Below are 24394 nucleotides of genomic sequence, written 5' to 3'. Positions count from 1 at the left end.
CTTAAATCAGAAGCAGCACAAACCTGTTACGTTTGGTAAGCTGTTTTAAATAAGTATGCAGAAGATATCATTCAGTGTACTGTGTTAAAACTCAGTTATTCCATGCAGCAGCTTTTCATGTTAAAAGCTACAATCACATTTCTCATGAGTTACCCACAAACCAGTGGTGGGTTCCAGATCCCGTTGCAACTGGTACGGTGCAATGGGGCCCGGTGTCCACATGAACACACGCAGTGCACCCATGCGTCCTGACCTCTTGCGATGTCTCCATGATGCTCTAGCTGCTCAGAACATTGCGCAGGCACTGTATGTGCCGTGCGCGTAAGCGCCAAAGAGCTAAAATGCAGGTAAGGAGGACGGGCAGGCCGGCCCTCCGGAGCACCGTACCATACCAGTACCTGGTGCTCCCGTCAGGCACCGGTACGCCCATACCAGGGCGTACCGCCTGCAACCCACCACTGCCACAAACCAAAATAAATGAAGAATAACTAATAACAGCAACTTTTTAAAATGCTGTTTTTATGCATCCCATAGTATCCTCACTTAAACCTTTCCTCTTGAGTTCTTCTTCAGGGTAATACAATTATACTTTCTTTTCTTTCTATTTTCATTATTAACTTGGTAATACATAACCAGGTTAAATAAAGGTTTGAGTAGCTGTATCTGTATAGCATGCTAAGCTTGATTAGACTACCCTTTCCTGTGGCTTAGAATATTGCACAAATCCAGTGTCTTTTCTGCAAACTCAGAAAATGGATTAAAGTTCAGTAACTATGTTAAATATGTTACCCCAATATTTCAGTATGGAAGATGCTGCTCTGATTTTCTTCTAAATATATATGTGTTTGGGGGTGTGTGGGTTGAGAAAACAATTCCATTAAGATGGGATTTTAACCTCAGTAAATCTGACTAGATCCCTGCTTTGACAAAGTTGACAAACTGCTTTTCCAAAAGAAGAAATTAATATTATTGTTAGACTACAGTATATATTGAAAACCCTGTCAAACAATATCTAAAATACATTACATTACAAATGTAAAGCGATTTATTACCACAAATTCCACTGTGTGGAAAAAAGAGGGGCAGAAGATCTTCCTCCCCATGTATAAAATCTTTATAGGTTTAACAACCTAAAGCTCATTTGCCCAGAAAATAACATTTGTTAATTTTGTATTTTCCCCTGCTCTTCCCTATGTATCTCCCTAATGTTTATGGTAGATCCCTCAACAATACAAAGCAAATCTGGTAGAGTGGATCTGATGCATCACAAAACACTACTTAAAAAACAAGCTAACCATAAAAAACATTTGGGAGCATTTGTGTTCCAATTTAATTCAGTTTTCCATTCCAGATTCTTTACTTGGATTGTATGTTAATAACAGCTATTGTAAAACAAATAATGCTATACATGTTACTGAAGATTTAAAGGGTACCAATTTATTAAGTTTGAACACTAGATCTGGAAATGTATCCAGAAAAGGCACTTATTTCAATCACACTTTTATCTGATCTCATGACCAAGTGTTATTCAAGATATCCTGAATTGTTGGGAATAATAGAAAGTAACAGCAGTAATATAATCAAAATCATTCCAAATACCACACAATACATGTTTTATACTTTGCTGGACCCACTCTGGCAGTGCTTTGTAGCAGCGGTTCCCAATGCAAACCCTCCATAACTTATGAAAGCTATTGCTTCATACATATTTAGCTTCTTTGTTAAGAGAGAATGAAAATAATCTAGGAAACAGATAAAATGGCATTAAGACAAAGTGGAACAAGACCTGCTACTACAGCATGTTACAATTGCTACAGATTCATTTATTCTGTTTTGCTGTGGCTTGTATATATTTTCTTTTGCTTTTAAAGTGCATTCCATAACTGAGAAAAGTCTTAGAGTGGCTAACTATCAGAACAATAGGAAATGTACTGCAAGGAAATCTAACCACCTAGTTAGTGATTGTTTTTCACCAAAGACCAACATTAAAGACAAACTATAAGGTCTCCTACCAAGCAGCCTGCCAGGAAATCTGATTTCAGGATTTAATGAATAGCTAGATCTCTCCTTGCATTCAAACAATTTGGATTTGGACTTGAGTGTCTACAGGTGTAAGTCATCGATCCAACACTCAAGTTCTTTGATTAGGTTCAGAAGCAGTTCCATAAGATTCCAGTCAATTATTCAGCAATATGCAGTGTAGTTCTTCCCATAGGAAAAGATTTTCCTTTTATTATTAAAGAATTCTATAAAAGTAACCTACTTTGGGTGCAAGATTCTGAATGTTATACTTGCTATAAGAATGAAAGTTAGAAAAACAATCATTGTATCAATTGTAGATATTGGTCCAAAGGTTGCAGAAGTGAAACTTGTATTTTTAGTTGAATCCAATGCCAATGTACTTAGGTAGGATGTTTAGGATACACATCTCAGATTTGAAGTGTCTTCTTTTGAACAGTTTTATAAAACATTTTTATCCCAAATCTCAGCCTACTGAGTAGATTTTGTCTTTACATGACACATTTTGAAGCAAGCAGCAAAATCTACCATTTTGTTAAATAAAATATTGCTATTGGCATCTGCTTCTAGCATTTGATGTTAACCTGTGTTTTGAAAAGGTGTGGATCAATTTCTTCATAAATATGTCTGAAATAAAGCAGATAATAAACAGTTCGTGATGAGGAATAATCTAAAAATTAATTACTAAAGCAACATTTGCACATAGGAGAAGTGTTCAGGACAGATGTACCATTAACCTCACATTCTTCCTGGTCATGTCCTCAAAATAAAAAAAATTACGATACTTGCAGTATATCTGCCAAACAATTTTCTTTGTACCAGTCTTGCCACATTTCAGCTAAGTGACAGTTAAAATACTCATCAAACTGCTCATAGTTTCATGTTCAATTTGTGATTCAGATACACTTATCTTACCTATTTCACAAACAATACTACTATGATACCTGACAATTCCTAACCATTAGGCTCATCAGGAAGGCAAGTTCATATCCTTTCTCTTACTTGTTTAATTATTACTTTGCTCACAATAGGTGGAATAGACTATTTTCAGAGGCATTTCCCTCTGAAATGCAGCTTTGACAAATTATGGAAACCTCTGAGACCGCAGTATGTAGAATGGGGGTGCTAGGTCAAGATAAAAAATTTTCCCCACCTTTCTTTAGGGGTAACACACTAGAATTAATTACATGACATGTATTTACCCAGTTTCTATCAATGGCAATGCACTTGCCTCTCAATCCATAATAATTTTATATAGTGTTGTGTTTAGTGTTCTCCTCAACTTCCTTTCCTTTCTGCAGATCAGCAGGCTTAGTGAATAGGTTTTAACTATCAAATATGATGTACATCTATGGTGAGATTTCCTCAAACATTTTGAGGTCATGAGTTTTCAACAAGAAATATACGTGTACATTTGAGAATGTCGAGAAACTAAAAAAATTACAATATTGAACAGAAAAACGAGAACAAGAAACCCCAAAGGTCACTTTCTATGGACCCAAAAAGGAAAGATGAGAAGTCATCCTGATTACAATGTGAGGGTCGGGTTCTTTGGGACAAGTGATACTGAGCTATGGAATTTGAAGTGAGTAGATTGTAGGCTGTTTTAAACAACCTATGTGGGAGTTCAGATTCTTATTTATACTTCCTGACAGCCCAGCCTAGCCCCAGTTTAGATGGCCTTAAATATTCTTCAGTACTCTTGTGAACTTACCTTTCTCCTTTTGCTGTCTCACATTCTTTCATCACTCACCATGTGGTGATGGATGGATGTACGTAGTTCTGCATTTTTTTCTCGGCTGTATATGGCTGAAGTGTTTTCTCATTTTGCAGTTTGAGTCTTTTACATGTTTACTCTGTTCTATCTTGAAGAAAGGTGCCATTTTGGAGGCCAGCATAAACATCTCACACTTCAAGCTACTGGCTGTTAACACTTAGCCTGTTCTATGCTTTGCATTAATGATGCTTGCCCCAAAGAGAATAGTGTATGTACATAAGTATTGTTTGTTATGATAAAAATACAGTATCACATAAAGAGATACTGCACTCTAGTGGATGGGTACTATTAGATCAATTCAGTAACATGAAACTAAGAAGCATTAAAGAAATCTATGCGCCTGTTCAATTTTAGTGGCTATCACTGATGGCTTAAGATATATATATACAATATTTTTTTGCTGTGCTGGTATAAGAAAAGCTGCCTGTGTTGGCCTGGACTATTAAGAACAAGAAATAAGCAAGCAACAATTGAGTCATTTTGAAAATCACTTACTTGGTTGGGTCACAAGGGGCCAAAGGATCAAATTCCATTAGCTCATAATAATTAGGAGGATGTGGGTTGGTTTTTGATATGTCTGGAAAAAGAAAGCCAGAGACAAAAAAGTTTTGTTCTGCTAATCAAAAGTATTAAGAAACCCAAAAAATATATTGAATCCCATATTCTACTCTAATTCGAAGATAAAAGGTAAAAATTCTATCAGGAAAGGAGTGTGAAGGAAATACAATCTGGCCCGCATTTTCTCCCAGCGGTACAGTTCAGGAGTGAGCAGACTGTATACACTTGAACTCACTTTTTAAATAATATCAGAAGAATACAGAGCTATTGCTACTGCCTTCCTGCCCCATCTTCACATTGACATGATATGTATAGTGGTGAAGAGGTTGAACTAGGAATTATGAGATACAGGTCCACTCTCATCAGTGGTGGATTTCAATTTATTTTACTACTGATTTGCATGTGCACGCGCTTGCGCATGATGCTTCTGCACATGTGCAGAAGCATCCAGGTGGGTGAGCGGAGCCTTCCACCACCGCCATTACCTGATTTGGGGCGAACTGGCCTGATTTGTCTGATTTGGGGCGAACTGGCAGAAACCCACCTCTGACTCTCATCCACAGAAGCTGATTAGTTGATTTTGGTACAATTGCTCTCTTTTTCTGCTTAACCTACTCTCAGAGTTGTTATTGTCAGGGGAAGTGGGACTGGGGAGGGCTAGGTGCATCTTGAGCTCCTGAGTGTAAGACAGGCTATTGGACAGACAGACGGAGTGACAGATGGATGTACTTAAACAACACAATTCCTCTGGCAATGATGTGAACTTGCTTTTCCAATACATTTGCCCTCCACATGAAAATCAATCAAAGTGAATCTATTGGTCACTTGGCAGCCATTCAAGATTACAAAGAATCCTCCCACAGCTATTTACAAGCCAGTTCTGGAGTTCTGACAACCCCTCATAGTCACACAATCGTATTTTTGGTGCTTGACAATTAGTTTGCATTTATGACTGTTTGCAGTATCCCACGATTGTGATTTTGGGCAGTTTTACTGGAAACCACCATTTAATTTTAGTTTCCGGCAAAAAAGCATTCATTGAGTAAGACAGGTTTGGTTAACAAGTGTAGTATCTGCTTAACAACTGCTGCAAAAAAAGTCGTAAATCAGGTGCAGTCATGTGGTGATCCGCTTAATGACCACTACGAATTACAATTGTAATTTTGGGCTCAAATACAATTACCTATAGTCTTGTAATTATAATAATGCAAATGCAAACTCTAATTGCAATAATAAAACATTTACCTCCCAGTGGTGCATTTCCTGTACCATTACTTAGATGGTTTACTGCATGCAAGGGCTCTGGATTTAAACACGTGTTTACCTAAGGAAATTAATGGAATTAAATCAGATATGCAGGAAGATGCTTTGGCAAAATATGGTTTAGCATAACAAGATGGTTCATTCTTTTTTTGTCTATACTACCTAAGGTTATAATAAAAGCGATTAAGGATTCTATTAATGTAAACAATACATTAAGTCAGCTTTTTGTTCTCTATAAATTAGATGGCATTGAATAAATCATTTATAAAAGATCCACAGGATTGTTTAGATTGCATTAACCCTATGGAATTAACCCAGTAGAATTCAAAACATTCTGCATTTGGTTTACAGAATCAGACCCCTCAAACTTTGCATCCTGAAGAATACATTTTTAAAACATTCAACTCCAGCCTGATTTCTTAAAATTTATTTGTACTTGCATACATGTTGTATATGCTGGTTACAAAACAACGAGCACTGAGGAAATAAATTCAGCCTATTGCGCCTTTTTGTATTTCTTGGCTACAACTGATCTCTAGGGATTAGGAATCCTTAGCAACGATCTGAAAAAACTGTTAATTTCTCTTCCACAGTACATGCTTAGTGGGTGTGTTGATACAACTTACTAACCTATAAATCATAGTTCACAAAAGAGCAAATACAGCTGCAGGAGGTGGCTACTAGACTGATAGTAAAAAAAAACAGTCCAAACACCAACCAACAACCCCCGGCTTCCCTACGTGGCCATCTGTTGTTCTCATATCACTGTATTCTCATTGCTTTCTTTTTCATTCTTTATTCAATTGTTCCATTACTTTCCCACTGTCTTATTTACACTTTCTTTTCATTTCTCCGTTTTTATTGTAAACCGCCTAGAGTAGCGCAAGGTGAAATAGGCAGCAAATACATTTAATAAATTTAATAAACAAAGAAACCAGGACACAGTTTGATACTCACATTGATATACATTGGGTCATTTGGGATCACCTGGGATGGCCACTGTGCTTCTGTTGGGAATCTTTAAAAGAAAAATCGTGCATTGGAATCCACCAACAAAATACATTAAATAGAATGGAATATGATGGCTTTCCCTATGTGCCCAAAAAAGGACAATTAACTATTCAGCTATTCAGAAGAGCCACCATGGCGCAGTGGTTAGAGTGCAGTACTACAGGCTACTTCTGCTGACTGCCTGCAATTTGGCAGTTTGAATCTCACCAGGCTCAGGATTAACTCAGCCTTCCATCCTTCTGAGGTGGGTAAAATGAGGAGCCAGATTGTTGGGGACAATATGCTGACTCTCTAAACATCTTAGAGAGGGCTATGAAGCACTGTGAAGCGATATATAAGTAAGTGCTATTGCTATTTTATTAGGCAATGCTATGCTTCTTAGTCTGTTGCTTCATTTGCAATAGCCATATGACTTTACATAAATTAGCTTTTAAAATGAAGGTTTAATGAAAATCAAATCTGCTAGAAGCATAGCTAATTATTGGATAAACTTCCAATGATGAGATCCTAATGAACTGTTAAAGGTTGTCTAAATGTTTACATGACTTTAAACGTTGCTACTTACGAAGACTGTGAAGCATTCACAATATCAAGTGAGTTTAGTTGAGGGTATATTGATGGCACAGCAGAATGAGGATTTGGATCAACCACACTTTGGGGTGGATAATCTAAAGAGAGGCAAGTTAGTAATTGTGAATGTCAGAATGTTCCTGCATGTATTCAAATACAGGAAACAAATCTGGCCAACATTTGGTAAAAACATTATTAAGGAGGTTAGTATTTAGCCTTTTCTTAGGCACACTAGGCACACTAAATGCATATGAGATACTAACAATAGATAATTGGTATTTCCTCGACTTATGAGCCCAACATTTCTGCTGCTAAGCGTGACAGTTGTCAATTGAGTTTTGTACCATTTTAACACCTTTCTTTGCCACCGTTGTTAAGTGACTCACTGCAGTTCTTAAGTTAGTAACACCGGTGTTAAGTGAATCTGGCTTCCCCATTGATTCTGCTTGTCAGAAGGTCACAAAGGGTGATCATATGGACCTGGTACACTGTAACCATCATAAATGTGGGTCAGTTGCCAAGCGTCTGAGTTTTGATCACATGCACATGGGATCATGCTGTATTGGTCTGTATGCCACTTTTCTCAGTGCCATTGTAACTCCAAATAGTCACTAAACAAACAGTTGTTAAGCCGGGGACTAATTGTATACCTGACATGTTAGACTGGGATATGCATCCCATGAGCCAAGAGCTAGGCATTGTAACAGTCAAATTTTCTGCCACTTTTGTGTGCAACTTCTTGTTGCCATGCCAGGAAGAGGGCAGAGCTCCTCCAAACCAACAACCTCTAAAGAAGTCCCAAAGGTGCTTTTTTAAAGAGGCAATTGTACTTTCTGGAAAAAAGCACCTTTGGGACAACCATGACCTGGATAATTGAGAATCTCCATAGACAACCACTAAAGAAATTCAGCTAACTAGCCTACCTACCGCTACTGCTCTGAATGTCGGCAGAATTTCTCTGGTAGCTAAAATGCATTTGGGAAAACAAAAAAACCCTAAATATTGATAGGAAGATAAGACACCATCTTTATTTGAAACACATTTAAAATTATATTATATTTAAAAATGCATTTACATTTAGCACAGTTCTCAAACAAATCTGCAAAGAAATTTTTTTTTTTACATAGCTTCTAAAATATTGGAGTTTATATATTTTACTTACTTAACTCTGAAAACTGGGGAAGGTCAGTTCTCATAGGCTTTGGCACAGCAGCAGGAAGACATGACTCAAGGCCAAGCAAATCACAGGAAGGAGCAGATGGTTGGTTGCCACCGGCCTTAAAATTAAACAAAGTTGTTAGACATGATGTCCACTTTGCCTCTGAGCCCATATTAAACATTGCAAATAATCTCTCATTGAAACATATCTTGTAGCCAGTGAGGACTGCTTGAAGTCAGTGATTATTTACATACTGTACTCATTCACTTTACATCCCACCTGACATAAGCCATAGTGCATTTAAGGCAGGGGTGTCCAAACTTGGGAACTTTAAGACTTGTGGACTTCAACTCCCAGAATTCTGGGAGTTGAAGTCCACAAGTCTTAAAGTTCCCAAGTTTGGACACCCCTGATTTAAGGTAACAACAACTCTAAAATAAAGAGTCTTATTTCAATAAGAGTAGATCAAATCAACACAATATTTAAAAACAGGGCAGCAAATTCCACCTACTTTTCATGAATTTATAGCAACTGAAATAGCTCCTAGGTTGGTGCTGATTTTTTTAAAAAACTTGGGAGTAGAGATACTTCTCAGAAGAGAACACTGCACATTCACAGTAGAACTGTTTGCTATATTTTTTTCTTTATGATGAGATGGGAGGATTTAAAGTCCCAGGCGAGCTGTTGAAGTTCTTCTTGAGGCAATCTTTCAGATATTCAACTCTCAAGTAATGTTGGATTTTGTGATGGTTAACACAAGGACCTCTAATTCATCTTAGATAGTTAATGTTAAGCCTTTCCTGAAAATACATTATGTGGATTCTGACAATGGTTCCTGAAAAAATATTGATTTCACTAGCACTGATGATGTTATCCACTTTGGGTAATGAAATGTCTCCAAGAAAACACCAAGCTCAGAGAGCACCAAGGACCCCACACTGCTAGTTGTTTCCGGATCATTTTCCCCACACTAGCCATTTAGGCCTCCAATAACTAGGCTGCATCAAAATTACCCCCAAGAGATTTTTTTTCTTCTTTGAGTGGAATACAACCCTATTCAGGACATGTGTGATGATTCCACCCAATGCTTCCCCAGATGTCACAACTTGGAGGAAGATGAATCAGGTCCCTGGTACGACAGGAGGAGAGTTGGTCAATGGCTCCAAGCATCTGAGACTGATCTGGCTAAAGCACAGCCGCAGAAGGACATCCATGAGACTTCAGGTGGGGAAAGCATACAGCTGCAGCCGATCAGCAATGAAGAAGAGGAACTGCCTTCTGCACCTGATCCAAGAATAGGTAGGGCAGATAAAAGGCAGGAGAGCGAAGGTCTGTCACATTACTCATGAGGAGGCAGCCTTGCCCTTCTTGACAGGCTGCACCAGACGTTGGCTATTTAGAACAGCAGACAGATGGAGATGATGCTGGGAACCTGTTTGTTGTCTTGTTGTGTGTTTTTCCATTGAACTTCAGACTGTCTCCAACTGTTTCCTTTGCCTTGTCTTGCCTTGCCTTTGCTTGTGGATTTGCTTTGGTCTTGGAACTTGCCTTTGCCTTGGGAACTTGCTTTGGCCTAGTGGACTGGATTCGCCTTTGCCTTGAGGACTAGTGGACTGGACTCGCCTTTGCCTTGAGGACTAGTGTTGACTTCATTTGAGTAACCTGAGAGACTCATTGGGGTTGAACTGTGGCCGGTACAGGGAATTGCTGGGGAATATCAATTCAGGTTTGGAAGCCTTAATAAAGACTCCTTACACATGTTGTGTGTGTGTGTGTGTGTGAGCACAACAGGCTATGCTTCTAACTCTTGGAACTAAGGATCAGTTAAATAACAGCCATCTTGTAGGATTCATATTCGTGGTTCTCTGAGCTGTTACAGCCTTCAGGTATTGTTTCATCATCTTCATACACTCATCTTGTTCAGGTGACAGGAATCATATTTGGTCTCATCAAGCACAGTGCTACATCTCTACCCAAAATACTTATCACTTCTAGGTGATTTTATATGAAAAACTGGCTATTTTTCCAGGCATCAGGGTAGGGTCAGCGGACCTGTTTCAGATAAGTGGCTTTATCACTTTGTAACTCTTTTGTAATTTGGGGAGGGGATTGATTTTGATTACATTCTTATTTATTTGTTGTTTTTGTACTATTTTTTAAAACTTTTTAAATTCTGTAAGCTACCAAGAGCCAGCTGGAGTTGGGTAGCATCAAAAATAAAATAAAACGAATAAGTATGAAAAAGCATGGACTCTATGAAATTCCTGATGTTGAACATGAGGTTTCCACAGGCTTTTTGGACATAATCACAAGAAACAAAATCCCCATTTCACCCTGTCCTCATATTTGTGGATGCCACAAATTGCTGATAAATTTAGAAGATCAATGGAGGCATATATCTCTCTTGTCTCCTTCCTGCTGAGGACAATCCATTCATTGGCCAAGACCACTAAAGTATCAATATGATCTTAAAAGCCAGGATGAAATAATTAACTTCCTTCAAGGGTTCCTGCCCAGTTAAGAATGCCTTAGAAATCTTGCTCAGTTTTTACATTTGTTACCTGTTATTTCATAAGCATAAATTATATTGAATATGACATATGATTCCATGCCAGCCAGAAGATTACTGCACACTGAAGATGAGTGAATGAAAGAGAATTGTCTTCTGCCAGGTGAGATTTAGATAAGGTAGATGATAATAGCTGCTTTCCTGTGTTCACAACATGTTTTTTCCCTCTTCTCTTTCTCGAAGCTCTTCATTCCTATCATGCTTAGAGCGGATTTGTATTGTATAAATCCTCACTCCTCCCTGATTGCTTTTTATTCTAATTAGAATATCGTGAGGGTAGGAAGATGAGAACTTTAAAAAACCCATGCTTAACCCAGTGAACTTAATTCTGGGAGCATTCCTAGTTTTGGAAGAGAAAAATATTCCGAATTTTAGGATTAACCACAAAATGTTCTAGACTGGTAGAAATGACTTATCAGTTACTTACTGCTGCACGTTCATTCTGGATTCTCTGATTTTCCCAGAAGCGTACTCTGTTTCTAGAAAACCTAGATAAAAATAGTGTAATCAATACAATCAATGTCAAACAATGCAATGACAGTGAGTTTTATTAACATAAAACACACAAATATGGAGACCAATAGCAGCCTTCACATTCAAATGCAATATCTGTCCTTTTACATTTGAGAGTCTGGGATGACTTAGCATATTCAAATCATGAGCACCATTAAACCACAGATGCTATAAGGAAACAAAACTGTAGAGGTATTACTGGAACTGAAATAAATCTCTTTTGTTCCTATTGCGCAATAGCAGGTAGGTGCTCCTATAAGCAGCAGATGACTCAAAAGTGAAAAACAAGCATTTCAGAGTACCACCTTCCTGGTTGTGTGTTTTGTTTTTTTTTTGAGCGCAAAGAACTCTTGGTTAAAGAAAGTTCTGGAGACTTATTCTTCCTGAACCTGCCTTAGGTAAAGGCAGTGACGTGCGGTGAGGTTTATGGCTGGTGAGGCTGGTGACGTCATCAGGAAGGCAGGGAATTCTTAACAAGGCGCCGGCCACGACTCGGTTTCCAGGGTCCTTTCGCGAGCGAGCTGGCAGGGAAACAGTAGCCAACGGTTGGAAAAGTCAGTTGCACTTTCTGCTTTCCCAAGCAACTCCCCATAAACCTGCCATTGCTCAGTGCAAGGAAGGGAGCCACTCGCGCATGCGCATTCGCCCTGGAACCATGAGCTCCGGCGTCAGAACCCGACAGAAGGCGGGGAATGGGACCAGGTGTGCAGGAGGGTGGCTGAGGCTAGAGGAGCCTCCTGCACCTCCCTCTGTCCTGCACACGTCGTCCCATTCCCCGTCTTCCTGAGTCAACATGAAGGGGACCACGGCTCGCGCAGTCCCATTCCCCGAGGCTCCTCAGCGCCTTTTCCCTTTTCTTTTTTCATGATGAGAGCGCTGAGGCTCTGCCTCCCCTGCCTCCCCTGACCGCACATCCCTGGGTAAAGGTAAAGGTTTCCCTCGCATATATGTTCTAGTTGTTGCCGACTCTAGGGGACGGTGCTCATCTCTGTTTCAAAGCCGAAGAACCACTGCTGTCTGAAGACAGCTCTGTAGTCATGTGGCTGGCATAACTAAACGCCGAAGGCGCACGGAACGCTGTTACCTTCCCACCAAAGGTGGTTCCTATTTTTCTACTTGCATTTTTTACATGCTTTCGCACTGCTAGGTTAGCAGAAACTGGGAGAAGTAACGGGAGCTCACTCCATTATGCGGCACTAGGGTTTCAAACCCGCCTTATATATCTCTTAATGTGGAAGGAGGCATAACAAACTAGAACCCTGAGAATCTGCAGTCCAAACATTCAGAACGTATGGAAACTTAGTAGTCATGAAAGAGGCTTTCTGGAAAATGGGACACAAGTGTCACAGTGAAGAGTACAGTAATGTCACTCCCAGATAGTAACAAACAGCCTATAAAGCAAAGGTGGGAAATTGCTTGTGCTTGCAATACTGCCTTGCCCAGCACCCGGACATCCTGGCACCCAAAACCAGTAGAATAACTGCCAGAATTCAACAAAACTTTTAAACTTCTTAAAATTTGTTTTCAAACTTAAGGGCAAGAATGACAGAAGGAAGCCTCCCAGATGCCTCCTGCTCTGAGCCATTCCTAAATCCTGTCAAAAATTGCAATAATTCTCATTGATTTCACCTATTTTTTGGGCTTGTGATTGAAGGCTTAAGGATAGGAATAGAACACGAGGCCTTGAGAGACAAAGGAAGGTTGCACTGACAAGTTCCCAAATAGGACAAATCAATCACATAGTGCAGCGATGGTGAACCTTTTTTGGCTCGCGTGCCACAAGTGGGAGGAGCGCAGGGGGGGTCGTGTGCAGGCGTGCCGCACCCATAATGCAATGCGCGACCCCAGTGTGCATGCACGCACAACGCGCTCCCCCCCGTTTTTACATGCTTTTTTCTCCCTCCCCAGGCTCCAGAGGCTTTATAGGAACCTGGGGAGGGAGAAAAGAGCCTCCCCCGCCCCTCCGAGGCCCTCCGGAGCTTCCCTGAAGCCTCCGGAGGGCCTCGGGGGGCGGGGGAGGCTCTTTTCGCCCTCCCCAGGCTCCTATAAAGCCTCTGGAGCCTGGGGAGGGAGAAAAATGGCTTTAAAAAAGGGTGAACTCAGCTGGCCAGCATGCGCATGCGTGTGCTGGCCAGCTTACAGGGCAACACCTCGCGTGCTCTGACAAATGGCTCCGCGTGCCACCTGTGGCATGCGTGCCATAGGTTCGCCATCACTGACATAGTGCCTGCTTCCTGATGATCAAGGTAACTGAAAACATATCTGGTTGACAATGTGGAATGAGTCCCAAATAGGTGGAAACTGGTCATGCAGTGCCTTCCTCTGGTGGTAACATACTGTCCTGAAATCCCTATAAAATGACTACCCTGCCTATAGGTTACATGAAGCCTAGCAGAAGCAAGTACCTGCTACAGTAACACATACAGATGTTGGGTGGTTCTTCTGTCAAAATAACCGACCAACCAACCAACCAAAATCTCCTGGTGAGAGAAAGATGCACAGTTTGAATTTTATAAATGTTTGCTTACCTTGTATTTGTTATCTTTCCTAGTATTTGTAACAAAACTTCTTATTATCAAGAGTTGCATTTACACTTAGGGCAGACCACTTTTTACTGTTATTTTGAAATGTAACGAGAAACTTTTGTTCTTCAATTTGAACTCCATTTCAAAGGAAATCGCATTTGCAGATGAGTCAGGCAATTCGTGTCTGCTCAGCCTCCCAATACTCATGTCCCGGAGTAACTGATCTTAATAAAGATCAGTTTCATAAAGGCAATCAATCAGCTCAAACCACTCCCAAATCTGACTGAAAAAGAAATCTTTGTAGGCTAAACAAATGTTGAATATTACAACCAGCCTTGGATGGAAATCTCAAGCTATCATATATTTAAATGCACTGGATTGCTCCAGTTTGAACTTCAGACGTAAATTCAATCTGTTGAGATTCTAAACTCTTTTTTTTTTCTTATGCAGGCAGTTTTCACTTTGTTGTTGTTAGTTGCGAAGTCATGTCCGACCCATTGCGACCTCATAGACAACGTTCCTCCAGGCCTTCCTGTCCTCTACCATCCCTTGGAGTCCATTTAAGCTCATGCCTACTGCTTCGGTGACTCCATCCAGCCACCTCATTCTCTGTCGTCCCCTTCTTCTTTTGCCCTCAATCGTTCCCAACATTAGGCTCTTCTCCAGTGAGTCTTCACTTACCAAGTGCAATTAGGACTGGTGGTTCCGTTAATGATAATGTCATAAAGTGAAATGTAATGTAAAGTGTTGCTCTACGTCAATTTTGACTGCAATTGTTAAGTGAATCACTGTGGTTTTACTTCCTACTAGCTTCCCCAATGACTCTGCTAGTCGAAAGCTGGCTGTAAAGTTTGCAAATGCTGATAACATGATCATGGGATGCTGCAATCATAGTAAATGCGCACAGGTTGCAAATGCCCAAATTGGGATCATGTCACTATGAGGATACTGTGATGGCTGCAATTTTGAGGGCCAAGCAGGGGTCTCCTTTTTCAGTGCTACCATAACTTTAAAGGGCAACTGAACAAGTGGTTGGTAAGCAAGGATCACCTGCATTGAAAAGACATTCCACAACCCAGTAGTATTTACATGTATTCTGATAGGAGGGGGAAAGGTATAGCAAGTTTTATTGATATAGTACTTTTAATATGATAACACAGTAGTACTTAATATCTTATTCCAGTCTTTCATAACAGTGGAACAAAGGGAGTTTAGGTCTTCACAGTTATATCAGTGGTCAACCCTTGGCTTGATTAAATGAGTTTACAGTTTTTGTACCAACTGTGTGATAGCTGATTCATCTTACAGCCTCGGAACATCGTGTTATAGTTACAAATGATGCTATTTTATAGTCATTTTTACAAGCAATTCAGCAAAGAAAATAGTATAATAGTTTAACCTATTTATAGATATTTGAACTTTTGGTAAAGAGCCATGTTTGTTTCTTCCTTGTGATATGTTTCTCAAAAGAGGATGAAGTTTATTCTATACTCAAACTCCGTTTATTAGGCTTCATACTTGTCCGATACAAAGAACAAAACCTATAGATTTATTATTTCTACTAACTGTTCCTAACTTAAGATCCAGAATTCCTTCAGCCCTTTGTTGGGTAGGAGGAAGGAATAAATAGGAGATAGGCTGTTTGTAAAGAAAGGCTCAACGATTTGTTAGCACAGACTACATACATAACTGTCCTGACCCCACTCTCCACGCCTGTGAATAAACCAGAACACAGGCTTGGCTGTTTGCCACTATTTAATTTGCTGTGATAACAAATCCTTTGGCTGAGGGCCCAGACAACTCACGTTCAAGAAAAACACCCAGATAGTCCCCAACGAGCAGACACGACTAGAATACATAGACTTTCTTCACTGCTAAATCAAACGGTTGTTTCCTGCAAATATCCCCTCCCAATGTCTCACCTATAAACTCTCTTGGGTGGAGCCAATCCACAACCACCTGTGCTAATCATTTTCTGTGAGTCTGTCTATGTACTTGCTGCTTCCGTTTCTCAGCCCTTCTTAATCTAGCATCAGGGACAAGCTGCCTTTGATCCTCCCCACTGCTCCATGCCTCAGGCGCCTCCTGGTGGCCAACCAACCCCTCTGGTCCCTGCTCTGAATCTGAACCCTGCACAGGGTCCTCCACATCGTCCAGGGCAGACTCAAATGATCCCTCGCTATCCGACTCCAACCGGATCCTGCTGGACCACAACACATAACAATAAGTAATAATACCTTTCATGTCCCAGTAAGACGTTATTTAGATTTTCATTCATTTGTATGAGTTCAGTAATCACGTCTTCATTCTCCACAGTTGCTAGCAATTCCATAATTCTATCTTGCATTGCTCGGCTTGTTTTGTAGAGCTTCTACCAAGGGAGAAAAGGTATACTATTTGCACTTGAATAGCAAAAATAAGAGATGCTGAAAATATTGAAAACATCAGAAGCACAGGTCCACATGGCATTTAAAAAAAACATGTCATCAATTCATTAATCCTCCCCACCCACCATCTTTTGTTTTATGGTAAAAACATGTCACATTTTAAAACATAGTAAAAAACTTTTTAGAAATGGCCACAGTCCTGTCTCCCTTTTAGTGACTGTAACCATACAGCAAATGCTTTAGTTAGCACCATGAAGGATGCAGCATCAAAGAACATGGAAGTAACAGCAATAACACTTAACACTTATATACTGCTTCATAGTGCTTTACAACACTCTCTAAGCCACAGTCCCAACTCCCGGGCTGAGACCCATTGGCAACCGGGCTGCGCAAGTATGTAAAGCTTTATTTGCACATGCATGGGATCTAGTATGTGCATTTGAAACCATTCTTTCCCCCTTGCTGCTGCTGGTCTGTGGAGCTAGAAAGATTGGGGACGACTACTCTAAGCTGTTTACAGAGTCAGCCTATTGCCCCCAACAATCTGAGTCCTCATTTTACTGACCTCAGAAGGATGGAGTCAACCTTGACTGGTCAGGATCAAATTCCTAGTACTGGGCAGAATTAGCCTGCAATGCTACATTCTAACCACTGTGCCACTATGGTTCCTTAAGGAAGGGTTTATATTTGAATTTTGCAAGAGAGATACCTGCAGGAATGGAAGGCACTTAGAACGTGTTTCATTCATGCATTCACAGAAAATGTTGTGCACTTTTAAACATACATTTAATAAAAACTGTGTTCCATTTTATAAATTTCTCTCCAAGACATGAGAGGGACCCCAATACATAGACACAGGTTTGGTTCATACTTAATGCTAAGCTATACTACGGTTTGTTTTATGCTTAGACTCCAACTGCTATGTGTTTTATCATTACGCTAAGTCATAAATTAACTGGGTCTAATTGTGACATCCAAATTCCAATTACAGCCAAGTTATGTTTAGGGGAGAGAGCCTTAATAATAAACTGAAAATGTAGATTGATATGGATGTAAGCAGTAGCTTGTTTAGAAAACTAAGATTTGGGCTTTATGCTTCTTAAAATTGACTTAACATTTGTATGAATCAGTTCTTAGAAGAGACCTTCTAACTTTCCAATAAGTGCATTTCTGATAGATTTTGTTACATGGAGGTTGAATACTTATCTAGAATATGTGTTTGTGTGCATAGATACAAGTTGTTTCAGGAATCAAGACAGCTAGACAGCCTCAAATTGTAAGGTTACAAAAAGTCAAACATAGCTATCATTTTCCTCATCACGCATATTTTTTGGAAAACTTGAAGATAAATACCCCAATTGGCTTACTTTTCTCTTCAGTGAAATCGATTGAAGTACAAAGGAAATTGCTCTAACCACTTTATTCCTTTCATTACCTTTTCTTGCATCCAATGATTGTTATGACACAACTGAAAAACCTTTATCTGAAATACACACTTATTCTATGGTTATCATTACCTTTAGAGAAAACAGGCTCCTGTGAAGAAAACTGAATTTTCACACTTTTCCTATATATCATTTGCAATGTTTATTATTAAAAAAAAAACTCCCTATGTTTATTTGACAAAACACAGCTTCCATTCACTCAAACATGTACTGCTTTTCTTCAGAAAAGATGTGGGAGAAAAAAGTAGAAAACGTAGAAACACCACAGCAGGAAGCATCAGACACCAGGAAACAAACATAAGAGATTTCAGCGTGCAATCTTATAGTCCCTAAGAAGTTCCCTCGGTGCCTGTAGGATTGTTCATATTTCCTTGTGAAGAAAAAGAATTCTAGTAGTAAAAACTAACTTTGGAAAGCCAGAGGCCCCACTGCAAGAAAAACGAAGCTGAAGATCCACTGGATCCACTGGATCTTGGAGTCCTAGTGGACAACCATTTAAATATGAGCCAGCAGTGTGCAGCAGCTGCCAAAAAAGCCAACACAGTTCTGGGCTGCATCAACAGAGGGATAGAATCAAGATCACGTGAAGTGTTAATACCACTTTATAATGCCTCAGTAAGGCCACACTTGGAATATTGCATTCAGTTTTGGTCGCCACGATGTAGAAAAGATGTGGAGACTCTAGAAAGAGTGCAGAGAAGAGCAACAAGGATGATTAGGGGACTGGAGACTGAAACATATGAAGAACGGTTGCAGGAACTGGGTATGTTTAGCTTAAGAGAAAGAAGGACTAGGGGAGACATGATAGCAGTGTTCCAATATCTCAGGGGTTGCCACAAAGAAGAGGGAGTCAAACTATTCTCCAAAGCACCTGAGGGTAGAACAAGAAGCAATGGGTGGAAACTAATCAAGGAGAGAAGCAACTTAGAACTTTGTTGTATTCGAAATTATTGTTACAACATTATTTTAATTTTCCCAGTTGTGGAAAGAAATTCATTAAAAATGTGTTTCTTTTTTAAATGGATGAGGAAAATAAGCAGAAGACTGAATGTTGTTACATACTTTGAAGACTCCACCTTGAAGCTTTGTCAGAGAATAAATGCAACTCCTCTACTTCTGAAGGATTCACTGTTATTTTAATGTTCACTTTAACATTTTCACCTTTTTTTGGTATTCTGCCATTCTAGACATTTCTGAATAGGGATAACATCTTGTTTCTCAGAGATACAGGGAATAAATCCCATAGTACACAGAGATATATAGGCATCCTCAAATAAGCATGCATAGAATTGGGCTGCATAGATCTTAACTAGATAAAGTCAACTGTAGTACAAAGGAAACAAACATAGAAATATAGGGATCATATTTATGATCACTTTAATGATCATAAATATAGTGATCCAGAAATCACTGGAGGACTACCACGTAATTGCTAAAGAGGGCAATCATGCTACAGAATCTTATGGCATTTAAAGATTTATTAGGTTCTGTTGCAGAAACTCATGACATATTAAAAACAAACAAGAAATACCATATTGCTCCCTAGTCTTAACTCCTGTTTCTTCATGAGCTGATATTTCCACAGCAGTTTTGAATGGTGATGTTATCTGATTACAGACTTACCATTTTATAGTATGAGGTAATCTCGGCCTTTATTTACCAAAGACCTTATCTCATCATTTGAAGTTATAACGTAATGCCACACAAATTCACCTTATTAAAAACTATCAAAAGGGACCAAAGGAAAGGGAAAACATTTTCCATGCTACAAATCAAGGATAGGCAACTTGTAGTTTTCGACCCAATTTTCTGCAAGAGATCAGGCCAGACTTTGGGGAATAATAGGTGGCTCCTCACAAACGGCTCTTTCGCAAAGAAAGAAGAGGATATCCGAAAGGAGAAGAGAATATGATTAAAAAGAATATGTAAAGGGAAGGTGGGGGAGGGTATGCTAGACAATCACTGTCCCAGGTACTTTGTTTCTAGCAGTACTGTCCCATCTTCTCCTCAGCTGGGATTACCATGGGGCCTTTGAAAGATGACAACTGAGGGACTCTTGCTATGGAAAAATGGTGGCATATGCCAGTTACAAATGCTTACACAAAGTCCTCGGCCGATGGCCATTTGTTTAATTTGTTGAAAAAGTAACTTATGACTGTTGCAATGTCCCTGCAGTCATTTAGTAAGTTTATATCCCACCTTTATTAAAAGGTAAAGGCTCCCCTTGCATATATGTGCTAGTCTTTCCCGACTCTAAGGGGCGGTGCTCATCTCCGTTTCAAAGCCGAAGAGCCAGCGCTGTCCGAAGACGCCTCCGTGGTCATGTGGCTGGCATGACTAAATGCCAAAGGCGCACGGAGCACTGTTATCTTCCCACCAAAAGTGGTTCCTGTTTTTTCCTACTTGCATTTTTTACATGCTTTTGAACTTCTAGGTTGACAGAAGCTGTAACGGGAGCTCCCTCTGTTATGCGGCGCTAGGGATTCGAACTGCCAAACTGCCGACCTTTCTGATCGACAAGCTCAGCATCTTAGCCACTGAGCCACCATGTCCCTGTCCCACCTTTTATTACTTTGTAAATAATTCAAGGTGGCAAGCATATCCAACACACTTTCCTCTGCCTATTTCCCCCATAACAACAATGCTGTGATGTGAGTTGTGCTGAGACAGAGGGATTGAGCCCAAAGCTACTCAGTCAGCTTTCATGACTAAGGCAGGACTAGAATTCACAGTCTCCCAGTTTCTAGCCTTACTTGCTACACTAAACCATGTGATCAAAATCCAGGCATCTGGTAACTGATATGTATTTATGACAGTTGCAGTATCCCTGGGTCATGTAATCACCATCTAGAACCTTCAAAGGGAACTTCCAACAAGCAAAATCAATGGTGGAAGCCAGATTCACTTAACAACAATGTGATTCACTTAATAATAGTGGCAAAAAAAGTCATGAAGTATGGCACAACTCACTTAACAGCTGCATTGCTTAACAACAGAATCTCTGGCCCCAGATGTGGTTGTAAGTTGTAAGTCAAGGGCTATACCTATACTAGAAATAATATAAAACAAATAGCCATTTTTAAAGTGGACTGAACCTAAATAATTGCTATGATATTGAAAGAACAGATTTTGCTCCCTCCTTGTCACTTGCATTCACACTCCACACATTTTGAAATCTTTGAAGCCGACATGTGCTTTTATTAATAATAAAAGAGTTAGATGAAAAGATATCTCACTATGCCCAGAATGATTCTTGATCATACAATTCAGGAAGCAACTGAGGAATTTCCAGAATCAGCTCAGGAATCTCAATTGGAGCATTTCTTACTTGTTATAGGCTGCCCATATTTTTGCCACCTACTAAACTTCCTTATAACAGTACTTCACAAACCTTTCTAGCTTGGTGGCCTGGCCCAGCTTGAGGGGGGGGGGGCATGTGAGTGGCAGGCACACAGACCCTCTGCTCGCGCAAATGCAGGGGGTGCTTGTACTCACGCCCAAAACTCCATTCGCATGAGCAGCAGGCATTTGTGCAAAGCTACACTTGTGTGAGTAGAGGGTATTTGAGTGGAGGGCACTGTGTGAGCACGTGAAGCTCTATTTGTGTGAGCAGAGGGCGCTCGTATCCAAAGCTCTATTTGTGTGAATGGAGCTTCATGCGTGAGTGCAAGTGTCCTCCACTTGTGCGAGCAGAGGTTCACACATATGCTCATGAGTGGAGCTTCGTGCACACGCATGCACTTGCCTGTTACTCATGCAACTAGAGATTCACGCATGTGCTTGCCCACTTCTCCTGCAGCCCAGTTTTGAACAGACTGCAGCCTGGTAGTGGGCTGCAGCCCAGGGGTTAGGGACCTCTGCTGTATAATAATTGTGCTTGACGGTAGTGCAGAAAGTATTTATACTTCCAGCACAAAACAGAAACAACAATAACAAAAAAAGTGTTACACTACCTGTAGAAGTGCCATATCATCTGGGTTTTCTGCTCCAGGAACATTTTCTTTCAATATTGCTGACATGACTCTGACATTCATTTTTACCATGTCCAGTTCACTGTAGAGTTTTCCAACCTGTCCAAAAGCATAAGATTCAATTCAAAATAAATGGAAGGCCCCTTGTGGTCTGTGCTCTTTTTTAAAAAAAATCAACATTTGCATCGGAATATTTTCTTATTGGCTTATAAGGAGAAGAATGTTCCTTCTTTTCTTAAATTGAAAATTCAGCCTCACTTCTCCACCTAGGCTGGGGTAGCCTGTCCCACCAGAAACCTATCAATTAAAATGTGTTAATAAGATAGTAAGTGATAAACTACAAACCTACACTCTTGTTCAAATCTGAGAGTTTTAGGATCATGAGGCTTAATTTGTAAATATTTGAAGGAACAAACCATACCTGCTCAGGAATCAGTGTTATTACTGCAGCTGGAGAGAGGGGTTTTGAAAGGCACTTCTGGGAGGAATTATAAGATATCCTTGTGGACAAAGGCTGTGGATATAAATAGGAGATTTTCAACATTTAAACGTAGGAGGTACTTCAAAGAGGCCATACTTTTATCCCACATATTTATATTGGCGTGCACATGCAAATATATTTATAATGCCTTTAAGCTGTCAATCAAAGTATAATTGTTGCTTTATTCCTAAATTCAATGGCATGAGTCTTAGTTTAATTTTTTCATCAGTTATGAGAACATACAGATGGACCTTAATTTATGACCATTTGTTAAATGACTGTTATAGATAAGTCATATTTAAAATGCAATCTCATGATGTCTTTAAACAACCATCAGAAATCAACTGATCTCAAGTACTGATCACTTATTTTGTTCTTCTAAGTCCCGACAGTAACTAAGTAATAGACTCATACAATGTTTATAATGGATAAATTTCAGGGTTAGGTTGAAAAATATGTAGTACCTATAATGAAAAAAACCTAGCAACAGTCCAGTTATATAAAGTGAATACTATTCACTAAGATAGTTTAAAGTGAGCATACAGGGAGGTTGCAATTAGGGTGAGTTAAAATAATGAAATATTCGATTTAGTGCAAATCGTAAATTGATACCAGGTCACATTTAAAGTGATCCAAAATTTAGTTAATGCAAAGCTAGCAAATGCAGAATTAAGACTTGCACATACACAGCTGCAGTTTTGGATGGGCAAAATGGATAAGCGAGAGACTCCATCAGAAAAAAAGTACAAAATCAAAAAAATGTTCTTGGCCTTAAGGACACCCAATTTAGGGTAGTCCAACGGCTTTTGGACATTGATTTACAATATCTATGAGCCAGAACCAACAAAACTTGCTCCCCCCTGACTTTTAACCAACTTAATAATTATGGATTGAGGATGGCTTCCTATTTTTATACTTTAACCACTCCTAAGTGTAGAAGAGCTTTTTCCCTAGCTCGCTTTAATGTCTTGCCCTCAGCACTTTTGGATGGTCGTTTTAAGAGGCTTCCGATTAATGAGCGGCTATGCCCTTGTGACAGAGTCTAGGTTGAAATTGTGGAGCACGTCCTTTTATTTTGTCCCATATATAACGCAGACAGATCCAAGTTACTGTCTCTTCTTGAAATCGTCCCTTCTAGACCTAATGGCTGTAATTTGTTTGTATATTGCCTTGGAGATGGCTCCTCATACATCACCTCTCAGGTTTCCTAATTTTTCTTAAGAGCTGTAACCATTAGAGGAGAACGCTGTAATTTTCCTTAGTTAACCTTCTGGTGACTGATTGTTATGATACTATGATCAATTCTCTTATGTCTCTTTGTAGTACTTGTGTTTTGGTCTGTGACCGTAAATAAATAAATAAATAAATGTTCATATTATATATTAGAGCAACTGCCTGATGTAAATGAACAGCATGGATGTGATCATAGCCAAGCTAAAACAGGATAAGATATTGGAATGTCTAGATCTACAGTAGATTGTTTTGTTTGGCTATCTATAACTACTCTGTGACTTTCTGAACCATAAATTTAAATTAAAAGCATATTCTTTTATTCTTTATTGCAGTGTTTCTCAACCTTAGCAACTTTACGACATCTGGACTTCAACTCCAAGAATTCCAGACATCTTAAAGTTGCCAAGGTTGCGATACAATGCTTTGCAGTTACTGTAATATTTCATTAATATACATATAAACATTATGGTTAAAAGTTTGTATTGCCTACTTTGATCAAACTGGAACTAATTACCATATTTTCCATGGAAATATGACTTTGAATATTTGCAAAGTTGAATAAAGCAACTATGTTGTGGGAGTCATTAACTAATCAAGACCTACCTATATACCCATCATTATGAATTCTGGGAAGTAAAATCCCCTGGATTTTAAGGCATACATTAGAAATCATAAGAATAAAGTTATTTAAACTCATTTTCTGATTTCAAAAGACACTGTAACATGTGTTTTCTGTGCAAGTGTTGTTTACATCTTTGTGGAAGTTTGCAAAGTCTTCAGGCTAACCCGGACACTTAATTTCCTTTATCCTGAGGAAGAAACCTAGGTTAGTAGGATTCCGTGGGCAGATTTAACCTCTACATTTCCTGTTTAAGAAATAGTTTTAAAACTATTCCTCCTACTGTTACGATTT

At 39.5% G+C, this 24394-nt stretch overlaps 1 protein-coding gene across 3 annotated transcripts in view; it reads right to left on the bottom strand.

The window, feature by feature from the left end:
* Positions 1–119: 119 nt before the first annotated feature.
* The window catches only part of TOM1L1 (target of myb1 like 1 membrane trafficking protein), a 63299-nt gene continuing 39024 nt past the window's right edge, over positions 120–24394 (bottom strand). For 2 of the 3 annotated variants that reach the window (XM_081970457.1, XM_081970456.1), the window contains exons 6-15: positions 22189–22281; positions 21750–21866; positions 16202–16335; positions 11354–11414; positions 8361–8475; positions 7194–7296; positions 6575–6635; positions 5600–5678; positions 4292–4373; positions 120–2646 (exon numbers count right to left, since the gene is read on the bottom strand). In XM_081970457.1, the coding sequence (XP_081826583.1) occupies positions 2586–2646; positions 4292–4373; positions 5600–5678; positions 6575–6635; positions 7194–7296; positions 8361–8475; positions 11354–11414; positions 16202–16335; positions 21750–21866; positions 22189–22281 (906 nt within the window). In that variant the 3' untranslated portion in view covers positions 120–2585. The remainder of the gene's footprint in view (positions 2647–4291; positions 4374–5599; positions 5679–6574; positions 6636–7193; positions 7297–8360; positions 8476–11353; positions 11415–16201; positions 16336–21749; positions 21867–22188; positions 22282–24394) is intronic. The other variant, XR_014176772.1, reaches the window with a different exon arrangement.

This window comes from Natrix helvetica (assembly GCF_964273705.1).
Source record: "Natrix helvetica genome assembly, chromosome: 1".
Taxonomy (NCBI): Eukaryota; Metazoa; Chordata; class Lepidosauria; order Squamata; family Natricidae; genus Natrix; species Natrix helvetica.
This window is presented reverse-complemented; position numbering and strand designations above follow the sequence as displayed.